General features: G+C 40.6%; 1 protein-coding gene across 1 annotated transcript in view; it reads left to right on the top strand.

The window, feature by feature from the left end:
* Window positions 1–19946, top strand: part of glra1 (glycine receptor, alpha 1) — a 132125-nt gene that overhangs the window by 49365 nt on the left and 62814 nt on the right. Inside the window, exon 2 of the mRNA XM_037675485.1 lies at window positions 14219–14286. Coding sequence (XP_037531413.1) covers window positions 14219–14286 — 68 coding nt within the window. The remainder of the gene's footprint in view (window positions 1–14218; window positions 14287–19946) is intronic.

Below are 19946 nucleotides of genomic sequence, written 5' to 3'. Positions count from 1 at the left end.
GTTTTCATTCATTCTGACTGAAAAAAAATTGAGCAGTACCACTTTCAGCCACTTGATGGCAGCAGGGTAATAATAGTAGTATGGCATGCTGTTGTATCATATAATATGTAAACTTGGCTACAATGACAAATTCAAAAAAGTTCAAGACAAAAACAACTGGACTTTATTTATTCTACTTCATGCTTTATTGTTTGTTTTTTTATTGAACTTTTTTGAATTTACCATGTCCTGGATGCCTGAGAATTTTCACCAGCGTTTAATGACTCAATCGGCCTGCCACAGTCTCCCCACCTTGGTTCTTGGTTTGCTGCTTGGACCGACCATCAATCCAGCTGCACTGCCCCGGAGAAATGCAGCTAATTTGACCATTAAAGTGCATTTATTAAGCAAATGTTAGACTGAGACACACCTTTGCTATAATTTTGAGCAAAAAAATAATTGTTTAGGTGCAGTTCTTTTTTATTTTCAGAGAAACGATCCGCGTTCCTCCTTCCTTTTCGATTCCTCTGCACGTTCATGGAGCACCGAGGCAGCAAAGTATTTTTTAAATGCAGCTGATTTGACCATTAAAGTACATTTATTAAGCAAAAGTTAAATTGATACACATTTTAATATAATTTTGAGCAAACAAATAATTGTTTTTAAGTGTTAATCTTGTTAAATTCCTCCCGTGCACGCTCCCACGGCTGCCATTTGGTGACCCATCGGTTTTTGGCACAACGCTGACCCACATTTCCGGGTTATCAGCGGTGACGCGTAACAAAGGCGACGTGTCAGCGATGACACATAATAGATGCGACGTATTTATGGATTTTTCCACTTTATTAGACAAATATGGACTGATGCAACTTATATGGCGGTGCAACGCGTACGGCGGAAAATACGGTATTTGTTTTGTTTGGTTATTTATTGTTAATGCTGCAGACTTCATGTTCTAAAGCTCCACTTGCTGCTGAAAAAGTTGCTAAACTCACACAAACACCTCAAAGAGACATAAATCTTGTTTTTCTTTAAAGTTTAGAATCGGTTTTATGACTTTAGCTAACTTTTTTGTTGTTGTTAGTACCTGAGTAGGAATTTAAAGCATTTGGTAAAACATTCATTATCTCACAGATTCACAGAGTCTGGAAATTTATGACGCTCTAAAATCCAAAGGGAAAGTGTTAGTTTTTCCCCTCCTGGTTGGTTTTTCAGCCCTGATGCATGGTGGGTAAGAAGAGAATGATCACCTCCTCAGCTGTTGTGTCTGGACATAATGGAGTAAAAACAGTGAGAAGAAAGGGGGATTAAAACAAGCAAGAAGAAAGAACGGGGGCTTTTTTTCCCTTCTTGCTTGTTTTAATCCTCTGTTCTTCCAGCTCTTTCTCTTCTGTGAGCACGTGCAGAGAATACATATTAGTTTAATAAAAAAACGTGAAAGTGCTTTCCCCTCAGACCACATCGACTGCAGACGACACCTTATAAATATTCAGCGTCTCACAGCCATTGTAGCTTTTTCTGCTGAAGGCAGCTCAATTGCAAAGGAGGCTATTCTGCGTAATTTACACTATTATTCATCTAATTTGTAGCTCGTGACTCTCCCTCCGCTTTCTTTGGCATTGTTTAGCCTATTTGTAGATGAGAATAAATTCTTGCTCACCCCTGAGGGTAGGACGTGTCACTTACAGGAGTTTAAATTGGGTATCAGGAGGGTATGAGCTATAGAAAGCCTTAAATCCTTCACATACTTATGTTTTATAGCCCTCTCAAGGCGACACCACCTACACTTCTTCCATTGTCTTAAAACATGAGCCGAGCCCAATTTCTGCCACTTTATTAGTTCCACTCGGTTGTCCGGGCATGCCGCAGTGAAGAGCTGCTGTGAAAAGAAGACGTCAGCAGGAAAAGCGCTTGTGTTGACCGGTTAATTGGTCCCTGAAAACGGCGAGCTGATGATGAGCGGATTGGAGGATGTGGGTTCGGATGAGTCGCCGAGGACCGATCTGTCGGCAACAAAGAATCCATCCGAGTTTAGGACGAGACAAAAAGAGCTCCAGCAGCCGATGAAGCGTAGACATTTTGTGCGGTGCCTTGTTAGCAGCCGAAGGAAAAATGCAAAAATTTAATAGGAAAAATGATTTATTTGTAAATAAAACGTGATTTTTAATCCACAATTTGCATTTTAAACTAACTTTTGTATATGTTTTTTGTTCACAATGTGTTTTTTACAAGCCAACTGTTGTGGCAGAAGCAAACGGCTACAGGGCAAGCACAAATCCATGTAGAAGACCTTGGATTTGCTTTTTCTGCAGTTTGAGACGCTTCAGGCAGAAATACTTGATTTGATTTCACTTTTGGCTTCAGTTATCGGCTGGACTGGAGAAATACTTCCCGCAGTTTTTAGCCACCTGCTATTCCATGCTAACATATGGCTTTTAGTGGTGCGACCTGCTGTGGAGGAGATGCTCTCATTCAAAATTCCTTCCAAGATCGGGTCTGGAGGCTTCGGTGCAAAAATAAAAAGCCTTAACTGGACGTAGTGAGGAGGTGGAGCGGGTGTCAGTATTTATGTTCGGCAGTTGAGAAACGTATCATGTCAGCAGCTGTCTCTGGAGTGGATGTAAAACCACTGAGGTCTATAGAAATGGTGAGAAAACAATAAGGTTCAACATTTTTCAGTCAGGTCATCTGGACAGTTTCTTTTTTTTTTTTTGTGCTGAAACGTTTCACCTTCCATCCAGAAGGCTTCATCAGTCAAGGAAACACACAACACAAAACTGATTCTTCCCCCAACAGCTTACTTCAAAATGGAACAAACCAGTTATGTTGGTGCTAAGATGGTCTCTTTGGCATGCCCCCTCCTCTGGTGCCGGCCCTCTTCCTCATCGACAGTCATGTCAAACTGGTTCAAAACCAATAAAGTCCATGCTCAATAATCCGGGTATGTGTTGTGTGTTTCCTTGACTGATGAAGCCTTCCGGATGGAAGGTGAAACGTTTCAGCACAAAAAAAAAAAGAAACTATCTAGATGACCTGACTGAAAAATGTTGGATTGTATACCTGGATTATTTTTTGTTTAAAAAGTGTTCCAATCATGCAAGAAATTCAGTTCAGTTCATTTTATTGATATGTCGCCAAGTCCCAACAGACGTCGCCTCAGGGCACTGAACAAAAGCATTCACGTACATTATAAAAGCCAATTACCATATTTTTCGGCCTATAAGTTGTGTTTTTTGTAATTTGCATGCCCTGTGACTATACGCTGAAGTGATATATTTTTTCCATGTTTATAAATCAATTTTTGGTTGAGATATGACCGTTTTCATTCATTCTGACTGAAAATATTGAACACTACCGTTTTCAGCCTCTAGATGGCACTCGAGGAGTATGGCATGCCGTTGTGTCATGTGATAAGTAAAACTGGCTATTAATGACACAGTCGGCTTGCCATACAGCCACCTTTGTCCAGCTCGCTTGTAGCAACAGTGAAATCAGCTTCATTTCCCTGTGCCGCCCCAGTGAAACGCAACTGATTTGACCATTAAAGTGCATTTATTAAATAAAAGTTCAACTGAGACACACCTTTACTATAAGTTGGAGCAAACAAATGATTGTTTTAGGTGGTTAGTTTGTTAATTTTCGAAGAAATGCACAGCGAGTCTCCCTCTGTGCATTCCTGTTTCCGCTATCGGCTTTTGAAAATTCAGCTGATTCGACCGTCAAAGTGCATTTATTAAGGAAAAGTTAGACTGAGACACACCTTTGCTATAATTTTGAGCAAACTAATAATTGTTTCTAAGTGTTAATCTTGTTAAAATCATCCCGTGCATGCTCTCGCGGTCACCATTTGGCCGCTAAACGATTTTTGGCACAACACCGGCCCATATTTCCGGATTATCAGTGGCGTCACGTAATAGATGCGACTTATACGGCGAAGTGACATATTTATGGATTTTCCCACTTTATTAGACATATTTGGACTGATGCGACTTATAGGGCGATGCGACATGTACAGCGGAAAATACGTAAAAGTTATCTATCTAATGAAGCCAACAGATTGTGTTGAATCGTCACTTTGTCGCAGTCTCCCATCCTGAGCAAGCACAAAGGCGACAGTGGAAAGGAAAAACTCTTTGTTAACAGTAAGAAACCTCATAAATAAACATTTGAATTCATTGATTTCTTTCGTCTGAAAATAAATTCATCACTGAGCTCGACTTGCCAATATTTCAGTCACATTAGGACCCCCCCCCCCCCCCCACACACACACACACACACACACACACACACACCTCTGAAAAGGAATGAGGTTTTGCAGAAGAGCAGAGAGAAACACCTGATGTGCTCACACTAATTGTTCCTGCGGCGCTTTGTTTCTGAGGCGTTCAGGGAAATCACGGACACGGGGCCTCCGTGCTCAGGGACAGTTTAGTGCGTTTCCACAGTAAGTGCCTTCTGTGGACGCTGTTAGCAGAAGTGCTGAGGTGCCGAGCAGACCCGATCCGTTCGCTCCGTCCTGCTTTATTGCTGTTGTCACTCGGTTTTAATGAAAGTGGAGCTCAGCTGAGGAGGAGGAGGATTTATTCGTACCGACGCTCCTCAGCAGGACGAGCACAGTTGCTGGCTTTGATTAGCGTCCCCGGTATGTCCCAACCTGTGCGCGCGCACGTGCGTGTTTGTGATGCGGAAAAACATGCACACTTACCAAATGGACCAAAACAATCAGCACATTAGGTTTGCAAAAATAATTCACAGCCGTTAACACGTCGATTCCTTTTGAATTAATTTAGCTGCGTCTTGTTTTTATTAGTTATTTGTTGTAAGGCCGTGAATAAATGTGATAAATGTGTAACTGAAGCTGCGGAAGGTGAAAAGCTTCAATTCATCTGAGCTCAAACTGTTTTCATCAGAGCTGCGTTTCTTCTAGTGTTGTAGTACTCGAGACCCGTCCGTCACTTTTTGATGGTCTCGTTCTTGTCTCGGACTCGGACATTAAGGACTCTGGATTTTATTTCAAGACCAGTCAAGACCACAACCATGGAAATACCACTAAAGTGCCAGCATATTGTCCAGTTTATTTGTTAACTTGTTTTTATTGGATACAAAACTTACTGGTTCAAATCCAAGTGATAACGTGACTCATTGCTAAATTCATTTTTTTTGTTACCGCTGTCACGCCCACATCCTTTCACCCCCACGCGTCACTCCCAGTGTTGCCAGATTGGGCGGTTTTCATTCTGATTTTGCTGGGAGCTCTGGGAATACTTTTGTTGGATTGTTGCATTTTGCCACATATTGTTAAATTACCTTGGCTCGTGCTGACGTGTGTTCATGTTCACACAGTAAATATACTGTAACAATATATCGATTGGGTGGATTTTTGTGTGATGTGGAGATTTTTAACTGATTTTTGAGCTGGAAAACCTCGACTCTATCTGGCAACACTGGTCGCTCCAAGAAAGTGAGAATTGTCTGAGCGCGGGAGAAGATGTCTGCCAAATCAGTTATAAAATTTGGCTTTTTAAATCACAAAGAATTTACTTGTAACTAATATTCATTTATTAGGTGTATATGTACTACTTTATTGAAACCACAGTGCAACTACATGGTTATCGTTATTGTTGAGTTTGGACTTATGAAGATTGTTCTGCCACTTCAGTTGTTTAAGACTTGGCATGTGATGAAACTGCTTCCACTTTAACAGTTGTGTAATTTTATTGTTGAAACACATGAAGTTAGGCCACTGAATGTCTGATTTCTTTGTTATTTAGCTTTGAAAATGTATAAAAGCTGATACATTCATTCAAAAGCTAACTTAAAGTTGTAGCATGTAACTTCTATAAAAATATTTTATAATGAAAAATGTTCATTTTATTTATTTTATTTGAGGTCTTGGTCTCGGACCCTAAATGTCTTGGTCTGGTCTCGGGTCAGGTGGTCTTGAACACAAGACTAGTTTGTTTTTTACATGCACCTTCATATCTTTATGCACAGTTTATATCTGATTATTTGCACACACGGAGTGCTGTTATTTACAGAAAGCTGTTTTTAGTCGGTAATTCTGTTTACTTCTTCTAAATCCATCGTTGTTGCTCGAGCCGGTTTGCTTGTTGACACATGCAGTGAATGCATTTGTCCTAGCTCTGTTTTTGTGTGCGGAAGGTGCGCCGCCTCTGGATTGAAATGAATTCGTGTCTTTGCTTTACATTTAAAAAGTTACAGATTTATGAAGAGAAAACTGGAATCGTAAACTGTTTTTAGGGACAACTGGGTTTGGATTTAGAGACTCTGCCGTGCAGCTTTAATCTAATGTTCAATGTGATTACAAGAGAAAAATCCAGATTAACTTTGTTCTTTGTGTGCATGTAAATTGAAAAGAGCTCGTCGTGCATCTTTGAGGTAACGGACGTCGTGTTTACCTCGGCTGCAAACATGACGTGACCCGACTCCCGGTTAAACCCCGTTCCCCAGACAGAAGATGGACTGCCCTGACTTTGAACACCAAATCCAAGATTTTATCAGTTTGTGCACCTTGAAGATTAAACATCACGTCCAACTGTAGAGCAACGCTTGTTTAGAACATTTGTGTTCTTCATCGTAGTTTTCACACTTTTAGAATTATTTATTCATTCGGAGCCACTAAACACGACGACATCTGCTGTTTTTAAATGTTACAAAAATCAATTTCATTTCATTTGTTTTCCATCCCAGAGCGCAAATTGCACACTTTGACACAACGGCAAGACTTTAAAAGATAAAAACTAAATGGAACCAACAACCAAACTGTCAGATGACTGCAGAACAAACAAATTACGGCATAACAAGATAAATCTATGCAACTAGATGAAATACGCATCTCAGCTTCTCATTTTAAAGAGTGAATGGAAAAAAAAACAATTCTCAAGTCGTGATGATTGAATTTTGCATCATGTTGCAAATATGTCACTAGAAGCCTGTGGACCCAGTGAGGCAGATTTCTGTGTGAGACCATTTCTGCTGGATGATGGATTTAAAAAAGAAGAAAAGCAAATTTGGTTCTTGGAGGTCTTAAAGGGACGGCCTCGTTGAGCTGTGACTGATGGAAGACTAGATGGTTAGAAAACCTGCACAGCGGCGCAGTTGGTAGAGCTGCCGCCTCTCAGCAAGCAGGTCGTTGGTTCAGATGCCGGCTGGGGACCTTTCTGGGTGGAGTTTGCATGTTCTCTCCGTGCATGCGTGGGTTTTCTCCGGGTACTCCAGTTTCTTCCCACAGAGCAAAAACATGCATGTTAGGCTGATTGGTAACTCTAAATTGTCCCTATGTGTGAGAGAGTGAGTGAATGGTTGTTTGTCTTATTTGTCTCTGTGTTCCTGTGATGGACTGGAGACCTGTCCAGGGTGTTCCCCGCCTCTTGCACAGTGATGACTGGATAGGGGTGTGACGATACATGAATTTAAATCAATATATCGATTAAATGATTAATGATTCAATTATATTGTGGCCAAACTAAAACATCGATTCATATCGTCATCTTTAAAATACGCTTTTATTTTGAGCAAGCACAAAGGTGACAGTGGAAATGAAAAACTCCCTTTTAACAGGAAGAAACCTCCAGCAGAACCAGGCTCAGAACAAGCGACCATCTGCTTCGACAAGCTGGGTTTGAGAGGACAGGAAGGAGGAACAGACAAACAGAATGTCAGGTCCAGGGGAACTTTCTATAGGAAGAAAGACACAAAAACATGTTACGGATAGAAATGATTCCAAATACAAACGGGTAGAGGAAGTAAAGACAACAGCAGAGTGAAGAAACGTGATCAGTTTATCTTCCAACAAACTAAGCCTATAGCAGCATAACTAAGGGATAACTCAGGAAACCCAAGCCAACCCTAACTATAGGATTTATCAAAAAGGAAAGTCTTAAAACTGGACAATGTGTCAGCCTCACAGACAGAAACTGGAAGTTGGTTCCGCAAGAGAGGAGCTTGATAACTGGAAGATCTGCCTCCCGCTCTGCTTTTGGAAACTCTAGGAACCACAAGTAAACCTGCAGTCTGAGAGTGAAGTGCTCCGTTGGGAAAATATGGAACAGTAAGATCTGTCATATAAGATGGAGCTAGGTTGTTGAGGGCTTTGTAGGTTAGAAGTAAGATTTTTAATTCAATTCTGGATTTGACAGGGAGCCAGTGGAGAGAAGCTAAAACTGGAGAGATATGATCTCTCCCAGTAACTCCCATTAAGACTCTGGCAGCAGCATTTTGGATCAACTGGAGATTTTATAAGGACGTATTTGGACACCCAGATAACAAACCATTGCAATAGTCCAGTCTAGTGATGTGACAAATGCATGAACCAGTTTTTCTGCATCATTTTAGATGAGATGTTTCTAATTTTACTGAGGAGGGTTTGAGGAAAGCGGTTCTTGTATCATCAAAGCGGTTCTGGTAATGTTCTGTAGCTCTAAGATTCCTACAACTAACCTGACAACTGCTATTTGAGAAAATGTGTTGCACATATTTTCCAAACATAATCACTGTTCTTGTGATGACAGCGATGCTCTGCAGCTCACAGAAGGAAACTGAGCTTTGAAACATTTGGAAAAGACCCAGTGAGGCAGCGGCTTTAAGATCACTGCTCCAAGGGTTAAATAAAGGATCTGCACCTCCTTCAAACTGTAGGAAGAGTTTTAGATACAAAAGGTTTGTAGAAGCTCGGAGATGTCTGTGAGCTCACGCACGCTGAGGAGGATGTTTGTCCTCCATGACACTTAACGAGCTGCGCTTTTATCTGTCTGTTTCTGCTGCATCCCCCATCTTCTGCTTTATTGAGCAGTTAAGAAATAAAGCAGATCTCATTCCTGCCGTCCTTCACTTGCTGGCTCTTAAATGGAGTAGCTGTGGCAGAAAAGAGGGGAAGAAGCAGAAAGAGGAGGTATTTGGTGGGTTTAACTTCTTATCTTTTTGTTTTTTGCCTGACACGTTGCGAGGGATGTCAAGAAGAGACAAATTATGACATTTCTCCTCGCGCCTCCCTCCTGCCAGGCGGTTAGGCCTCTGATGGAGGGCTTCTTAACAAAGCTGGGATGTGTGTGTGGGTGAGAGGAGGCATGTTGAGTTAGGCCTGGAAAGCCTTTCTCAGAGAAAACAGATAATGTAATGCCAGGCGGTTTGTGGATAAAACCCTCCCATGCACTCGGAGCTTTGACTCGTCGTGTCGGTGCAGGTTCCAGACGTCAGCCACCAGTTTGTGTTCACCTTCAAGAGATTGTCCTCTTTTATAGCAGAAAAATAAGAGGAGCGGTGCACCGCAGTTGATGTTTTGCATTTATTCTAAATTCCAAATAATAGTTAAAAAAGCAAAACTAGCTTTTTCTGAAGAAATGCACATCGCTCACCCTGCATGCCAATTTGTCAGCCCTCAGAGTACGAGATAAAGAGGACTCTGGGCTACCACCAAACTCAGTTTTAGTCCAGTGTCTGCAAACCTGGCTGAGTTAAAGCCGTTGTATTTAAGATAGAGTGGTGGCGGCCATCTTGAGTCAGGTTGATTCCCGAAGTTAATCTGTTTTAAATCCACATCCAGTGGCTACTTTCTGACGGTTTCATCAATAATCAATCAATGGTTTACGAGATGTTTTGCTTACAAAGAAACACACATGCGTACACACATTATCACAATTGCCGTACACGTCGCACCGCCGTTATAAGTGGCATCAGTCCAAATATGTCTAACAAAGTGAGAAAAAAACAACAACATACAAATATTTTGCATCAATTATGCGTCATCGCTGACAACCTGGAAATGTGGGCCGGTGTTGTGCCAAAAACTGATTGGCTACCAAATGGTGGGAGCGTGCATGGGAGGACTTTAACAAGAATTTAACAAGATTAACACCTAAAAACAATTATTTGTTTGCTCAAAATTATAGCAAAGGTGTGTCTCAGTTGCACTTTTCCTTAATAATAACAATAATAATAATAATTAATGGTCAAATCAGCTTCATTTCCTCTGGGCGGCGCGGCGAAATGCAGCTGATTTGACGTTTGCTCCAGGAGTTCTGGAGTGAGATGAAGGTGACTTGTATGGCAAGCCAAGTCTCTCATTAATAGCCACTTTTACCTATTAATGAGACACTTGGCTTGCCATATTAGTCGAGGTCCCTCTAGTGACTGAAAATGTTAGTGTTCAATATTTTCCATGTCAGAATGAATGAAATGGTCAAATCTCAGCCAAAAATTGGTTTATAAATATGGAAACATAAATACATTACTTTGCTGTATAAGTCACAGGCATTCTAATTTATGCAAAAATCTTTGACTTATACAGCGAAAATGACGGTACATGATCACCCACCTCTCATTGTGAAAAGCGATAAAAATGCTTTCCTGTTCAACTAAATTTGTTCCAGTTCACAAATCAGCTCAATTCAGCACCGTTAAACTGAATTTAGTTCATTTTATTCAAGTTGAACTTAACTAAATTAATTCAAATAAGTAAAAAGTAATTTAATATAGTTTATTTTAAAATAGTTTAATCCAGGTCATTCCAATTCAGTCCTGTTACATTTATTCCAATTTGAAATTCATTTTTTCGAAATAGTTGAGCAGATTTAGTTATTTAAAAAAGGTGTATTCTCTCATGGTCCTGCAGTTCAATCCAGACAAACACAGTTAAAGATGAGGTATTATCACGGCTTTAGCTTGGTTTGATCCCAGAATTCAGACAAGACGTGAGGAGCTCAAAAAATAAATTTATTCTTATTATAAACACGATAAATTAAACACGATGATGGCAGCAAACTTAAAGAGACTCGAGAAGGGAAAAAGGAAATACACAAAGGCACAAGGACCGGAAAAGATGTTGCGCTCGGCAGGAAATGAAACGATGAACAAACTTAACATGCCGCAGCTGATGAGGTGAAGGGGCTGCAGCTGCGGCAGGTGAGCAGGGCGCAGGTGTGAGTGGGCGTGGCTGGACTGAAGGCAGCAGAAACAGAGGAGTGAGGGATGATAAGGAGAAAACTAAAAGCACTGATGACATGAAAGCAGAAATAAATCAACTGAAACACAAGAATCCCAAAACACAGACCTAATTAAAAAACAAAATGTAAACAAATATCGCATATACTGACATTTATTCAGTTAATTTCCTATTAAATGCAATTATAATCCAATTCTAACATTTTGTATTAAATAGTGTAACTAAAGTAACTTCAATCCAGGTAGTCAAAGTAAATAAACTCCAGTTTTATTAAATTAAACAACTCCCCCGCCTGTTCACTTCAGATAAATATGGTCCAAATCGAGACATTTCAGGTCCATTTGTTCCATCCCAGTCCAATTGTTTTAGTCCAACCAGTTTATTTTAGTTTTGTTCAAATCAGTTTATGTAAAAATACCCATTTGGATAAGTTTTGATAAGTTTGCGGTGTTTTATTTCTTACCTGCGTGTCAGGTAAACTTTTCCCTTCCTCTCCGTCCCTCCTCGCTGTCCTGGAAGTAACATGTTGGGTCTAATTGGATCCAGAACATATAAGTCACATGGGAAACATTCGCCCAAGGCTAACTTTAATGATTTTTTTTATTTCCTTTTTTAATCGGATGTGTGCGAGCCTACATCATGCTTTAGCCACAGTTGTGTGTTTTCTGTGTGCGTGTGAATGACTCTGGCTTGATATACCTCCTCCGTGGCCTCGGGCGGTCCTCGGACTGTGACAGGAAGAGTAATTGGCCATCAAAATAATCCAGACCCCTTCCTTCATACGCAGCCAGCCTCCAGCCTGTGGGATTAGACGGCGAGTTGAGCCAGAAACACAAACTCTGTGGTGTAAGCGTGTGTGTGTGTGTGTTGATGTGTGTGTTTGCACGAGGCGCAGTTTGACCTTAAGTTACACCATCATGTAACACAGTGTGACCATCATACACGCTGTTGACTCAGGAAAAATTAGTTTTCCATCCAGCTGCTTTACAGTCCATTTACGTAACTGAAGAGATAAAGACTTGAATGTAAACTATTGAATTTTAACCAAAGTTAAAAGATCCATTCATCCAGCCATCATCTTCCGCTTATTCCCAAGTCGGGTCTCGGGGGCAGCATCTTGAGCAGGGAGGCCCAGACATTTCTTTCAACATCGACCTCTTCCAGCTCTTCTGGGAGGATTCCAAGGCGTTCCCAGGCCAACCGAGAGACATAGTCTTTCCAGCGTGTCCTGGGTCTTCCCTGGGGTCTCCTCCTAGTTGGACATGCTTGAAGCACCTCCCTAGGAAGGAACCCAGGGAGCATCCTTTCCAGATTCCCGAACCACCTCAACTGGCTCCTCTCAACGTGGAGGAGTAGCGGTTCTACTTCGAGTCTCTCCCGGATAACTGAACTTCTCACCCTATTTCTAAGGGAGAGTCCAGCTACCCTGCAGAGGAAACTCATTTCAACCGCCTGTATCCGCAGTCTCATTCTTTCGGTCACTACCCAGAGCTCCTGACCATAGGTGAGAGTAGGAACGTAGACCGACTGGTAAACAGAGAGCTTTGCCTTACAGCTCAGCTCCTGCTTCACCACAACAGACCGGTACAGAGTCCGCAATACTGCAGACGCTGCACCAATCCGTCTGTCAATCTCACGCTTCATTCTTCCCTCACTCGTGAACAAAATCCTGTGATACGTGAACTCCTCCTCTTGAGGCAGAACCTCTCCCTCGACCTGAAGAGAACAATCCACCCTTTTCCGTTTGAGGACCATGGCCTCAGATTTGGAGGTGCTGATTCTCATCCCAGCCGCTTCACACTCGGCTGCGAACCGCTCCAGTGAGAGCTGAAGATCACGGCACGATGGCGCCAACAGGACCACACCATCTGCAAAGAGCAGAGATGGAATCCTGACGCCACCGAACCGGAAACCCTCCACCCGCTGGCTGCACCGAGAAATTCCGTCCATAAAAGTTATGAACAGAATCTGTGACAATTGGCAGCCCTGGTGGAGTCCAACCCCCACCCTGAAGGGGTCTGACTTACTACCGGCAATGCGAACCAAACTCTTGCACCGCTTGTATAGGGACTGAACTACGGACCCTCAGTCCCATACTCACGGAGCACCCCCCACAGTGTACCCCGAGGAACACGGTTGAATACTTTCTTCAAGTCCACAAAACAAATGTAGACTGGATGGACAAACTCCCATGACTTCCTCGAGGACCCTCACTAGGGTCATGCACGTAAATAAGTGCTTTAATATGCATTTGACCTGATTATGTTCCTGTCATCAAAAATGTTATCATACGAAAGTATCGTTCTTTAAACGGTCTGACGTCGATTGTGACGATTTGAGGATTTTATGTATTTGTATGCAAATAATTCAGGTAGATTTACTTATTCTCTTTAGTATGTGGAGACCTTTTTAAAATATGTTTATTGTAAAACTTTCTGCCTCTTTCTTCTTTTTTTCATCCTCCAAAGTGTCACAAAACAAAAATCATACAAGGCGACAGTTTTAGGAGCATTTTCAGAAGATTTGATGTCCATGAAGCCAGCATGAAGATGCAGGACGTGAAGAAGCTTTAAACATAATTTAACACAATCCTATACGGTAGTGTCGCAGACAGGAGGAGAAAAACAAAGAATTTTAGTTTATTGTCTGAATTAACCAATTTTTTATGTTTTAAGTAGAAGATTATTTAATCAGAAATCTAAAAAAATCAAAAACTTTTTATGTAGTAGATAAATACGAGTACATTTCAAAAGAAGCTCTGTGTTTTTCTTTAATTAAGAGGTTTTGTTAATAATTAAATGAGTGGAAAAAAAACTGAGCGTTTCATCCAGGTGACAAATATTTAAATAAATGATAACCAAACTTAATAATAAATACATAAAGAATGGTTCACAGCAGAGACTGTGAGTTTTTGTGGTTTTCTGTATATTTGATGTTTTGGGTTGTTGACAATTTCCTGAAGCATTGACATAAAAAAGACTTCCATGTGCACAACATTGATTATAATCAAATATATAAACTAGACTGCAAAATTATTATTTATGATTCCCAAAAAAATGTTGTTTGTCATGGGCAAATGGTTATAAAACACACTTTTCTCATGGAAAACACCGTTTTTATGTGGTAATCAATTAAAAAAAAATGCCTTAATGTAACAGAGACTACAAAAACCAGAATGTTAATATATTTATAATTAAATAAGCCTTGGATTACAGTATTATAACCTTTATTAATCGTGTACTCTGACATCGCTTTTCTTTTCTTCTGTCATTTTTTCAGGTCCGCCTGTCAACGTCACCTGCAACATTTTTATCAACAGTTTTGGGTCCATTGCTGAAACTACAATGGTAGGTGGTTTTTTTCTTTGTTTGTTTGTTTGTTTTTTTGAACAATTTTCATTTTTACTTATCTGTGTGTGAATGTGAATTTGAATCATTTGGTCAATAACAGAAAGTGTCACATCTCCTTTCAGCTTAAGTAATTTTCTCTTAAAAAAATCATTTTAATTAAACAACTGTACTAATGTTCTCTGCATCCAAATATTCACTTTCACACAATTTTACCAAGTTAATGTTCTTCAAACGTCTAAATGTTTCTTTGTCTTATTAAACGCTTTTCTCATTTGCAACGCAACTTTAAAAATTGCGCACCTTGGAAGAAAATAATGTAAAATGGCATTCCTGTGAGCAAACAAGGAAAAACTCACACTCTTCCATCACACAGAACCTTAAGTACTATAACAAAACTACTAACATGTTCTGAGCAACAAAGCTTTGAGGCTGAAGACTATAAACTGTCCAAACACTGAGTCTTAACAATACGGGAAATACATAACAAGTACATTATCACTTCGCCGATCTAGATGGTACACATTTGATTTAACACCATTTTATGACAGAAAAAACAGCAGAGGAAGATGATTTAAACACTCTCCACCATGACGGGTCAGAACAACACACAAGGTTAAAAACTGGCCCGTTTGTTTCAAATCAGCTGTTTGGAAAAGTTTCCTAGTCATCAAGAAAAAAAAAAAAACTGTGAAAGGGTTGAGGTGTAGTATGGCAAGCTGTATGAGTATCTATTCAGTAAAGTATAGCAAGTTGAGTATTTATTAAAGCTAAGGCAAGCTGTATGAGTATCTATTCAATAAAGTATGGCAAGTTGTTTTAGTATTTACTAAATTAACTAAGGCAAGCTGTATGAGTATTCAATAAAGTATGGCAAGTTGTTTTTACTAAATTAACTAAGTCAAGTCAAGTAAGATTAAGGCAAGCTGTATGAGTATCTATTCAATAAAGAATGACAAGTTGTTTTAGTATTTACTAAATTAACTAAGGCAAGCTGTATGAGTATCTATTCAATAAAGTATGGCAAGTTGTTTTAGTATTTACTAAATTAACGAAGGCAACCTGTATGAGTATTTATTCAATAAGGTATGGCAAGTTGTTTTAGTATTTACTAAATTAACAAAGGCAAGCTGTATGAGTATTTATTCAATAAGGTATGGCAAGTTGTTTTAGTATTTACTAAATTAACAAAGGCAAGCTGTATGAGTATCTATTCAATAAAGTATGGCAAGTTGTTTTAGTATTTACTAACTTAACTAAGGCAATATGTATGGCACAATGTTTGAGTAAAAATTGAAAAAGTATGGAAAGCTGTTAGTGTTCTTATTTATTAAACTTTGGCAAGTTGTTTGTGTTTAAATTAAATGTCCCTAACATTCCAAATTATTTATCCCACAGTAAAGCTCAACTAGCTGTGCAGCTAGAATCATTAAACAACTTGTTTTTTTTGGTGTAATATAATTTAAGTATAAATTGTCATATATAATTTACACCGAAACTTCAGATAATCCCCTAAACACAGTATTTCAGTTAGACCTTTTTGGAAGGACATTAGTTGATGAAGATATTCATGCACCTGACTGCACCGTACCGCTGGGAACAAAATAAAATCGACGCACCAAAGTTGTTGTTTTTTTTTTCTTCCGTTTGATATTTTTTCTTACTTTCCATGGAATCAAAACACTGACGTTCCCATGCCAGGTCACTCGGTGGCGAGAAAGTCCACATTACTCACATTTCAAGAGGGAAAAAGAACATGTTTAGTAGAGTTTAGTTTTTGGTAAACGGATTTTCTAAAATAACAACTTGATTGTTTTAAACCTTTTCCATTTTTTCCCATAATTTCAAAATATACTCGTAGTTTAAGGGTGACTCCATCCTCATCACATAGTCCAAGTGCTAACACGAGATCGTTATCGTCCACATTGAAAAAGCGTAACATGGGCGATAATGTTTTTACCAATGTCTGCGTGGCTGTAGTGTCATCAAAATATCTCATGAACCACAGGACACATTTTATTCAAACTCAGAAATTACAGCTTGGGTGTACACCTACAGCTGTTGGAGTCAGTCCAATTCAAATCCAGTTCAAATCAAGCTAAAAAAAAAGGGTCTATACCTCAGTCGATTTTACACGTATTGAGCTAGCATTTGGTGTATTGTAGCTGGACTTCATCTCATAATGAACTCTGAGCGCTGACACATCCTGAGATCTCACATGAGGTTTTGTGCATCAACATCGTTTAAAAGGTTACAACAGTCACTGGTCTGTGAGGCATTCTTTCAAGGAACATTAGGCATTCATCTAATAATGGTCAGTCAGGTCATCTGGACAGTTTATTTTTGTGGAAAGACGTTTGCCCTCTATCCAGAGGGCTTCGTCAGTCTGAGGAGTCCCCTGTAAACTGTTTTCCCCACTAAGCAGTGCACTTCTTTAGTGGACCAACCAGTTTGCTAGTGATAAGATGGTTTCTGGGGGCTGTCCTGTCCCCCGTTGACTCCTCCCAGGCAGGCAGCCTCAGCCTAAGTGGTTCAAGACATCAAAGTTCATGCTCAATCATCCAGGTACAAAATCCAGTAATGGTCAATCGGATGACCTGACCGACCATTATTGGGTTTTGTACCTGGATGATCGAGCATGAACTTTGATGTTATGCATTCGTGTTTTTTCTCATTCTCCACAGTCAATCAGAAATTCAGAAATACTCGTTATGCAACAATAGGGGTGAGTGGTGGCACAGAGGTAGAAGAAGGTGGGCCTGTGATTGAAAGGTCGCAGGTTCAACTCCGTGGACCGACATCAAAATGTAGGCGGGAAAGATGAAACACCCACATCTGCTTCCACCCTCATTTGCCCCACCATGCGCCCTTGAGCAAGGCCTTTAACCCCCACCATCTGCTCCCCCGGGTGCCCTAGACGACAGCTTCCTGCTCCACACAGAGGGCTGTGGTAGCTCGGTGGTCTGTGGTTGGTCAGGAAGGACAGCTGGTGTAAAAACAATTGCCAAGTCTTTGAGCGAGTGGTGACCCCTGAAGAAGGGAGCAGCCGAAAGAACAACGCACTCGTCGCGCAACATTAAGAACACATCAAACTACAAAGAACTTGCTCGGCTTACCTATAGAGTTTTGTCAAACAGTCAGTTTTGCAGATATAGAGCTGAAATTTACGTTTTAAGCTTCTTTTTATTTCCTGGAAAGCTAAACGCTCAACTTTAACCCAGTCTGTTCTAAAAGTGAAGGACGGCTGAAATCGACTTGCTGTCTAAAAATGCCCTCAGTCTCCAGGTGAAATCCTTCACGCTGGTCCTCACAGAGACAGAGGACACACACCATGCTGCTGCTGCTGCTGCAGATCAGTGATGGATGAAGTCGACAGAATGCTGCAGTGCTTGTTGGAGTCCCGGTGGTGCACGGCTCCATCCTTGTTCCAGCACTCCCACCGCCTGTTCACTCCGTCTCATCTTTCTTCGTCCGTCCTCCTCTCAACCTCACTTCCTCTTTTTGTTCCCAAAGCATGTTAAGATTTTTAGCAATGCACATTTATAGCGCCAGTGTATTAATAATGGTGATTCAGTAAAAATACATTTTAGTGGATCTTTAGCAAATTGCAGTACGCAGCTGGATTTGAGGTCACGTCATAAACAACTCTGGTATATTTCTATTTAGGAGTGCAGCGCCGGGTTTCAGCGAGGCGGCGGGGAGTTATGACAAGCGTGGAATTAGAAAATAGCTGCAGATTTCTCTGGAGTTGTTGTTGATGACGTTAGAGAGAAACGAAGAAGAGGATTGCAGCTCTTCATGCATGGTTTATCACCTGACTTTAATGCATGCAGAAATGAGAGTAAGTGCAGCAGTTCCTCTGCTAATGGTTCCTCCGCAGCAGGTGGAGGATAAGTTAAGGATAGTGTTTAACCTCTTCATGTCGGTAACATTTTTAATAAGAAGGGTACTCAAACTAGTTTAATACTAAACCAAACCCTGAGAAGATTCATTTTTCAGTTGTATTACTTTTCCCATTTTTGAATGCTGTCCATTGGCTCCTGGCCAAAGCAATTGTTGTGCATCCATCTGCAGGCGTGACCCGTCATCCATCACAGTTCATGCAGATTCACATCTGCAGTGTGCTGATCAAAGAAAGTTAAATGTTTTCACGGGACAGGGAAAAAAAAAAAAAACACTGGTCACCACAGAGTTTGTCACGATCTGCATAAATCTGCACAGACAAGCCAAGCTCCACATAAAGTTTGAATTTTGTAAGATTCTCTAAAGGTGGTATCTCCCTGAGCTGTGATTGTTGGAGGATCAGCTGACGACTCAAAATAAAAATTTAAAAAAGCACAGATTTTCAGTTGCAGTTTGACTCATTTCTCTTTACACATTTTGTGTGGCATATTCTTGGTTATTTTGTTGCCCACTCACCTCAGCATCTTCCTCACATTTATGGATGATGGTTATGTAGTGAAGCCAGAAAGTTTTTTCAATAGCAGGTTTTTTTTAGACCTAGACATTCAGAGCTGTAGATTTGGATGTTTTCTGACAACGGAGAACTCCTTTATGTGTTAAAACACAACTTTGGTGTTTTGGAGAAGAATTTGAGACTTGTTGCTGAATGTTTTCAAGCAACAAGGCTGTGAGGCTTTGTGCTTCAAACAACTAAACTGAGAACACTGTCAAACATTTTCAGACATTTGTTAGAGACTTCCATGTGAGCACCAACTAGTCTCCAATAGTTGCAGCCCAGTAAGATTCTGGTTTTACAGCTCAGTTTTGAGCTGAAATGAGAATGACTGATGATGGTGGAGTAAGCCTGTAGCTCTCCTCGTCCTCATCAACGCACACTCGTCATCTCTGGACTGTTTTTGGTTATTCGTCACTTTCCGAGGCAGAACAACATGCATCTCTTGCAGTAAAGGTCAACCTCATTTGTTACGTTGGAGATGTTTGCTGTAATAAAAAGTGATAAACAGAGGAGGAGCCGGCGGAGGTGATTCTCCTGCTCACATGTGCAGCACGGCGGTTGATTGCTTCTTTAAATGCCACCTGCTGGGGCTGCTGGCATGACCGCCCATTGATGCTGCTTTTTCTGCTACACCACACAGCCTAATGACGACTCGAGCTCAGCCAAAGCAGCCGAGCTCCATATTCGGAGAATAATTGACAATTAGGGAGATGGAGAGGCGAGCTAAATGCCAACTCCACACAGAGGAGAGCCTAACTGAGACTGTGAAACACGGCGATGGGAGAAAGGACGGTAGAGGGTCGTAGAAAAAACTCTGAGGGAACAGCAGTGGATCGATCAGCCTGCACAGACAGGGACGGGAGAAAATGAGACCTAAAACATTTTCTGTGTGTCTGTTTAGGCAGCAGCTCAGCTGAAACCAGTAAACACATCATCACAGATGAAAAGAAGCAGTCAGATCCAGTGATAACCCAGTTCTGCTTCAGACGGAGGATAGGTTAAAAACTAACAGCTGTTTCTTTGTTTAAAGGCTCCATCCATACATACATTTATCTACATCCATCCATACATTTATCTACATCCATCCATACATACATACATCTATACATACATACGACTGTACATCCATCCATACATCTGTACATACATACATCCATACATCTATACATCCATCCATACATACAAAGTACATGCATACATA

Source organism: Nematolebias whitei, chromosome 4, assembly GCF_014905685.2.
Source record: "Nematolebias whitei isolate Nwh7 chromosome 4, NemWhi1, whole genome shotgun sequence".
Lineage (NCBI taxonomy): Eukaryota > Metazoa > Chordata > Actinopteri > Cyprinodontiformes > Rivulidae > Nematolebias > Nematolebias whitei.
Note: the sequence above shows the minus strand (reverse complement) of the source record. Positions and strands in the feature narration are given on the sequence as shown.